Raw genomic sequence first — 7,483 nt, forward strand, 5'->3', positions numbered from 1 at the left:
TACCAGTACTTTTAAAAAACATGCGAAGAAATGGAAACCTATTTAAAAATAACTAAACATGCTTATAAATGTACTTTACAATAATTATAGCACTTTATTGAATAGTTTACAGTTAAATTAAAGTCTTTACAGCATAATCAGGATTATCATACTGTTTGTATGATTCCGTCCTAAAACCTTAATTATGCTTTCGTGCCCCAGACAATGTCGTCTTCATCTTGCTCTTCGTGGCCCCAACCCTGATCCGCTGCAGCATCCAAAACATTGCTGTGGGCGGTGAGTGCAGCAGCAGCGAAACGGCTGTTGATCAGCTCCGCGTCCTCACTTCTACTAGTCTTCGCTTCAATAACTGGTTGCATGTCTTTAAAGAAGTCAAACTCACTTAACTCTGAGCTTTTGGACACCGATTGCACTTGTATATCCAGCGCGCTAAGATCATCGATAAACTTATGATCCGTTTTCGACAGTGGTTTTTTTACTTCGAGGGATAGGTTTAAGTTGTCTGTGTTAAAAGAGTCAGATAATGAAGTTAGATTAGCTCCACCTGGTGCACTGTCATTGGATTCCAAATCGTGCTCGACCTGATCGTCTAGTTCTGTTCCATTAATGTGTAAGCGATGAAGCTCGTCTGTAGTATCCCAATCAGACCAAACTGCCTCTTCATCCAGGATGTCTAAGGTTTTTTTAAGGCCTGTGGGAGAGCCGTTTGAGTTAGTCTCGGGGTCACTATTGTGACTGACACCCCGCAACTTTTCATTTAAATTTAAACCTCCCTTCTCGTCTTCCCCACCGTCTGGACTAAGGCGGATGGATAAGGGAGGCTCTATGCTTTCGGCGGGCAAGGGACTTCCAGAGACCATAAAGTCGTCTTCTACTTCGAAGGATCTTGTGTTTATTAGGGGAGTAATGGATCGTGGCTCTGGGATGAAATTCGAGCTAACGGCGGAGACAGCAGCATGCGGGCGACCATCAGAAAACCATCGTCGCCGATCATCCCCGCCCAAAGCTTTATTGGCTCCCAGTATGGGAACCAAATCCGCCATGCACCTAAGCGTTTGAGCCACTAAAACGTCGTTGGTGTCGCTCATACCAAGTTGCAAATGCGGGAGAATCTCACTTTGTAGTTGTTCGTCACTTAAAAGATGAATATAGTCAATAAAATAGTCCAGGAGTATCAAACGGATCTGGGCGTCACGCAGACGAAACATCTTGAGTATGTGTGGCATTAAATATTGAACGTAGGTCTGCGGAGAAAACAACGACGCCGTCGCTTTATCTGTTACTTTCGTACGGAGTACATGGGGAGTCACGAATTTCTGTGCGGCAGGATCCAGCAGAACCATTCTAGAGAGCAGATCACACGCCAGCTGCGAGGCAACAACTTCCTCGTCGAAGCATCGTAGGCGTTCAATCAAACTTCCGAAGAACTGCTGACGTTCTTGCACGGACTTCAACGGCAATTCGAACAGAAAGGAATGTATAAGCACGAATTCGTGGTTGAAATAAGGATGTAGCAGGATGGCCGAAAGTCTGGGTCTTAGGTTTGTATTTTGGTGCTTTAAGTGAGTGCTGCAGTACTCACGGAACTCCTTGGCATGCGGAGTGTCATCCCCATCACCTCTCTCACTTTTACTTCTATCCAGCACCTGCTCACAGAGAAAGGCAAAGGAAAACTGCTCGCAGTTCTCTCCGGGAATGTTGGGATTAATAAAGGAACGTGCCACGTCAAGCAGCTGTTTGTCGACTTCTATCGCTCTCCAAACGTATTCGAAGCCAGCCAGTCTCCAGCTGCCACTGTCCGTCACGTAAATGGAATGCGTATTAATGTTTAAGTGTCTAGCCAGGGCCGTCTCAATTAAAAATATTAAGCTGCATAATATCGTCCGCAGGCCGAGACAGATTTCAATGTTGGTCTGCTGTGCCAATACCTCGTTTAAAGGTCTGACCCTCTCCGTTGCAAGATGCTTCTGTCCTGACTGGTCCCAAGTAGCTACATATTTTAATATGTATGGGTGACGGTAGACCATTAGATTCTAGAGGGAGACATTCAGTGAGTAGTTGTTTTCCGGTTTACTATAAGTATACTTTTATTGCCCTTTCTATTGGGGTCATTCCATTGGACCACAGCAGTCCCTTGACGAAGATTTCGCCCTGAAATACCGACAGCCTTTGGCAGCAACCTTCATCATTGGATGTCGTCGGTAACTGTGCGTTATAGAGCGTCCAAAAATCATTAACCTCCACTGCATTTTTTTCAATAATTAACCCTTTTAGTTTGCTGCCTTCATTGCCCATTGCTGTTGAAGCTTGAAACGATAATTCCAGATGTTTTAAAATAGTTTTCGCTAGAGATGAAAAAAATGATGTTTGAATGATCGATGAAATCAATTTTCGATTTCCTAATAAACATAATCGATGTTTAGAACGATTGTTTTCCGTTGTAATGTGGTCCGAATTAGCGGCGATTGTGGAGCCGTAGTATATGAAACGTGAGGACTGTTTTTATAAATTTATTTATTTTCATAATGAGAAGAAAAATGAAAACAAATTCCACCGTATATTTATTTATTAATTTTTTTTCGCTATTTGGGCAGGTAATCCAAATATATTATATAAAGATCTGTTAATAGTAGACAGAACTAACTTTATAAGTTTAATGAAAATTGTATCCACAGTTTTCGAGAAAATTACATTACAGTGGGCTGAGGAAATGACGCCCTCTACTTTATGTGAACCAGTTCGTTACCCAAGACACGAACCAAATAAAAATTCAATGATTACTTTTACAAAATTCCTACGTCTTTTAGAAGGCTTATGTTTAGTTGAATAAATAAATTAGGTAGCAATCGTACATACTTTTAGGAAAGTTTTAATCTGTCCGCGGTTTCTTGAAAGTAAAATTTGTTAATGCCACCCGGTAGCATATTGAAGACACATAGTGAATCATCAGTTATTTGGTATTTAACAATTGGCGCTTTACCGTTTATAAAAAAATGCTGCTTTTGTACAGAAAAAACTTCAGGAAAACAAACGGGAACTCTTTTCTTTTTTATAAATATATTATTTGGCACTTTATAATATGGAAGCATTTCGAAAGTCTGGTTAGACCATACCTGTATATTTAAATAACAAATTAAGTAGTTTTTTTAAAAAAGCAAGGTTTTCATTTTATGTTCAGCTAGAAACATACAACTAAAATAATATTTCTAGCTCATACAGTACGATTTTTGGGTTCGAGTCGAATAAATATCACTGTATTTATATAGTTATGTTGTCGACATTTTTTTTTGTTTCTGGACGGTGCTCTGGTTCGGCAACATTGTTTTTATTCTCTTTTGACTTGTATTTATTTTTTTAACGAAATCTATTCGCTAGCCATGAGGGGGTGCGACATGCAAACAGCTATTGAACTCTTTTCTTCAGGTCCTTCTTTCACACCAGTACCTGAAAAATACCAAAATATTATATCGCGTTGCCAACAACTTAAAATTAATTTTGGGTGAACGTTTGTCAAGCCCAAAAGCAAAGAGATACTGTTGCATTTCAAGTTGGAATCGGCTGGAAGAAATAAGAAGGAGGTAATTTTGGTGGTGCTATCGATAAAGTTATGTCGGTGGCAGTCCCTACTGAAGTGGCGACCCCTTCGGCTGATGCCCTTGGCTATCTAGCTATTTAAACTAGCCCGGTTCGCTCTGGGTATGGCTAGGATAGCCTTGGATTCGTCCAATGGCCTACTTTTGGGAGAGCAAAAGGGAACATGGCGAATGACATTGCGTAGGTCAGGGATAGGTTTTAGTTGCTGCCGAAGATCGAAGCCAAGTATTCAATTTTTTAATTTTCTTTTAGTTTATTATAATTCGAGAAAAGTAAGAGTGTCAACAAGTGTTAGTGAAATTTGGGAATAAAGTGAAGGTTTATTTCTTTTGGGTTCACCGGGGACCCTATTACCTAGGGCCCGGCAGCTTCTTCTATTTTCTTCATTTTCCCATATTTTCCTCTCGGAGGAAGGCAGCAGGCCACAGCTCGTGGTAACCCGCCAGCCACAGGCAGCACACAGCACAGGTAGTGCACAGCCACCGACAGTGGCAGCAGCAACAGCCACCAACAGCAGCAACAGCCGAAGGCAACGGCAACGGCCACCGGCAGTAGTAGCCAGCCACGGGCAGCAGCAACTACCACAGGCAGCAGTGTCCGCCAAAGGCAGCAGCAACTACGACCGGCAGCAGCCACGTGCAGTAGCAACCGCCGCAGGCTGCCGCAACCTCCACGATCACCAATAGAAAATACCCATTACCTCGGTGAGTCCGTTCCGGGCACGTAGAACCCGTGCAGCGCAGCGTCGCGACCACGACGCGGCTCCTTCACCACGCGGCATCCATACCACCGCGGTCGGCGGCAAGGCGTGGTACCGATCACCGGACAGCCATCCCCACACCTTTCTGTCCCGATTTGTTACGCGGCGACCAGTAGCCGAAATCTCTATGTGGCTTACTGGCCGCGCCTGAAATTAGATTTTAAGTTAATTTTTGTACACACGTAATTTTTATACTTACTGTGGCAACCCGCTGCAAATATCGAACCCTACAGCAGCGGATCCGAAGGTGGGAACCCTAACAACGTGGCATGAGGAATGCGGGCAGTCTAATATATACCGCTAGCAAACCAACAGTGTGTGGTCTCGGAATAAAAAGAGTGAATTCAGTTTGGAATATAAACGTGTTTTTATTGCTAAGAGATATCCATTTTGTGAGTTATTACATTGGCGACGAGGTAAAACAGAGACCTATAATTGGTGAATTCTAAACATACATTTAAGAGGAATGGCTGCAAATGAAAATAGTTTTATTGGCATTGCAGTATTTTAGTGCGCATGTATGTGTGACTTGCAAGAACAGTCCTTCTGTTTCTTCCTTTCGGTCATTCGTTGCCGAATGGTGGGAATGACAGAGGAATTCGTGAATTCGAGAATACATCGAAACAAAGTCAATTGAGTCAAAAAGAGAATTTTGATTCAAAGGCAAAAACGAATACATAGCTCCACTTAAGAGAGGGACTGAGTGACACTAAGTTGCAAGTCATGAGAATTATTGTAAAAGAGCAGAGGAAAACGCAAAACAGAAATGCGAAATAATTAACTGAGGAACAGTTAGTTTCAAGTTAAAACAAATGAAAATAATTTTGAATCGAATTATTGGTTACGGTTGAAACCGTAAGCCAAATCATAAGCTGACACAGTCAGAGGCAGTTTGCCAAATCATAAGCTGACATGGTCAGAGGCAGTTAGCCGAAAACACAAGCTGACACGGTCAGAGGCAGTTAGCCCTAATAAAAGTTAAAAAAAAAAAAAAATTTTTTTTTCTTTTACTTTCAGATAATAAATAACAAGATGTGCGAAAATATTATTAAACCATTTCTTTGTGAAACAATAGAAAGGTCTTTATTGCGGAGCGAGTGGGAAAAATGGCTTCGGGCATTCAAAATATATATCGACGCAGAGGACATTGAAACACCCAGTAAGAGACGGAGCAAATTACTTCACTTGGGAGGCGTTGAGTTACAAACGGTCGCTTATTCGTTGCCCGATGCTTTGATCGATCCAGACGAGGATAAACAGACTGATGTATTTTTGGTGTTGGTGAATAAACTAAATGATTATTTTTTCGCCAAAGCAAAACTCAACCTTCGAACGGCATCTGTTTAGGAGCCTTTCTCCTTTGGAGGGCGAGAGTTTTGCGAAATTTATTGTCCGTTTGCGTCAGCAAATGCAGAAATGCTGTTTCGGAACCACAAAGGCCGAAATTGAAGAGATTTGTTTAAAAGATAAAATTATGGATTCCTGGACTTCCTTTCAATTAAAGAAAAAACTATTGGAAAAAGAACACACGTTGGCTGAAATCATTGAAGCTTGTCGAGTAGACGAGGAAATTAGTAAGCAATCCAAATCGATGCTAGCCAAATCGGAAGAGACAATAAATAAGATATTCAACCGAAACTCTGAAAAGGAAACCGAATGTGGCAGATGTGGTCGCATCGGGCACGCGCATGATAACGCCACATGCCCTGCACGGCAGGTTAAGTGCAACAAGTGCACTCGCATCGGACATTTCGCCCGGAAATGCAGAACAAGTTTCAAACGCCAGTACACACAGCCAAATAATAATGGCGCCAAGCGAGTACGGTCACACGTACGATGGGTTCAAGATGCAGATACCTATTCTGAAGTAAAGGCAACGAAAGATAATTGTTTCCGTATCTATAGTGATGGTGAAGACGATGAATTCATTGATTGCTACATCGGTGGCCAACTTGTTTCACTAATAATTGACTCAGGATCCCGTTTTAATTTAATCAGTCAATTGGATTGGTTGTCAATGGAACAAAACAAAGCAGTAGTCTTCAACATCAGATCAAATTCAGAGAGACAGTTTCGTGGCTACGCCTCAAACAAATTGCTCAGCGTAATTTGTGTTTTTGAGGCTCCCATATCAGTCGGCTCAAACACAGAGGTAGTCATGTAATTGAAAATGGGACACAATCACTATTAGGCCGAGATACCGCCATACAATTGAAGGTCCTCGCATTGGGATTGCAAGTAAATCGAATGGAATGCATTACCCCGTTTCCCAAGTGGAAAGGAGTGACGGTCAAGCTTTTAATTGACCCGAAAGTGAGACCCGTACAACAGCCTATGAGACGCATCCCAGTTGCGGTCGAGAATAAGGTTTTGGCTAAATTGGACGAAGCATTAAACAACGACATTATAGAGCCAGTGCACGGCCATAGCCCTTGGATCTCACCAATCGTGGTAGTTTTTAAAGAAAATGGCGATATACGTAAGTGCCTGGACATGCGGATGGCGAATAAAGCAGTAAAAAGGGAACACTACCCACTGCCAACTTTTGAGTCATTCATGACTAGGTTGGAAGGAGCAAAATATTTTTCGCGAATTGATTTAAAGGATGCATACCACCAATTAGAACTGGATGAGGAGAGCCGACAGATAACAACATTCATAACGCCAAAGGGGTTGTTCCGGTACAAGCGTTTAATGTTCGGAATAAATTCAGCTCCTGAGATATTCCAACGGCGGCTCGAAGAACTGTTAGCGCCTTGTTCCAAGGTCCTAAACTATATAGACGATATCATTATTTTCGGAACAGAAGAAGAACACGACAAAACCGTCACGGAAGTCCGATCAATATTTAAGGAAAATAATGTCTTGCTAAACGATTCAAAATGTGTTTGGAAAACGAATCGTTTGAAATTTTTAGGCCACATTTTATCTGACAAGGGAATTAATGTTGATCCGGAGAAAGTGACGACCATCACGTCTTTTCGAAATCCGAAAAATAAGGAGGAGACCCGAAGCTTCCTTGGTCTCGTCACATATGTCGGAAAGTTTATCCCGGACTTGGCCGATCGCACTGAACCACTACGACAGTTGTTAAGGAAAGAAATTAAATTTGTTTGGGGCCCTAAAGAG

At 42.0% G+C, this 7,483-nt stretch overlaps 1 protein-coding gene across 1 annotated transcript; it reads right to left on the reverse strand.

Annotated features, from left to right (window-relative positions):
* Positions 1-69: 69 nt before the first annotated feature.
* Positions 70-2,370, reverse strand: LOC108040098 (protein-associating with the carboxyl-terminal domain of ezrin). Its single transcript, XM_017117339.2, has 2 exons — positions 2,086-2,370; positions 70-2,033 (listed from the first exon to the last, which is right to left on the reverse strand). The coding sequence occupies exons 1-2, from the start codon at positions 2,293-2,295 to the stop codon at positions 183-185; spliced, it is 2,061 nt and encodes a 686-aa protein (XP_016972828.1). The 5' UTR covers positions 2,296-2,370; the 3' UTR covers positions 70-182.
* Between the last annotated feature and the right edge of the window lie 5,113 nt (positions 2,371-7,483).

The sequence above is a fragment of the Drosophila rhopaloa genome, unplaced genomic scaffold, assembly GCF_018152115.1.
Source record: "Drosophila rhopaloa isolate 14029-0021.01 unplaced genomic scaffold, ASM1815211v1 contig_218, whole genome shotgun sequence".
NCBI classification, from domain to species: domain Eukaryota; kingdom Metazoa; phylum Arthropoda; class Insecta; order Diptera; family Drosophilidae; genus Drosophila; species Drosophila rhopaloa.

What these genes read in the sequence shown, in the direction of transcription:
- LOC108040098 (XM_017117339.2), bottom strand. Translation starts at nt 2,295, where the DNA reads ATGGGCAATGAAGGCAGCAAACTAAAAGGGTTAATTATTGAAAAAAAT. An exon ending in CAATAGAAAGGGCAATAAAA is followed by an intron (nt 2,034 to 2,085) that starts GTATACTTATAG and finishes GTCTCCCTCTAG; the next exon opens with AATCTAATGGTCTACCGTCA.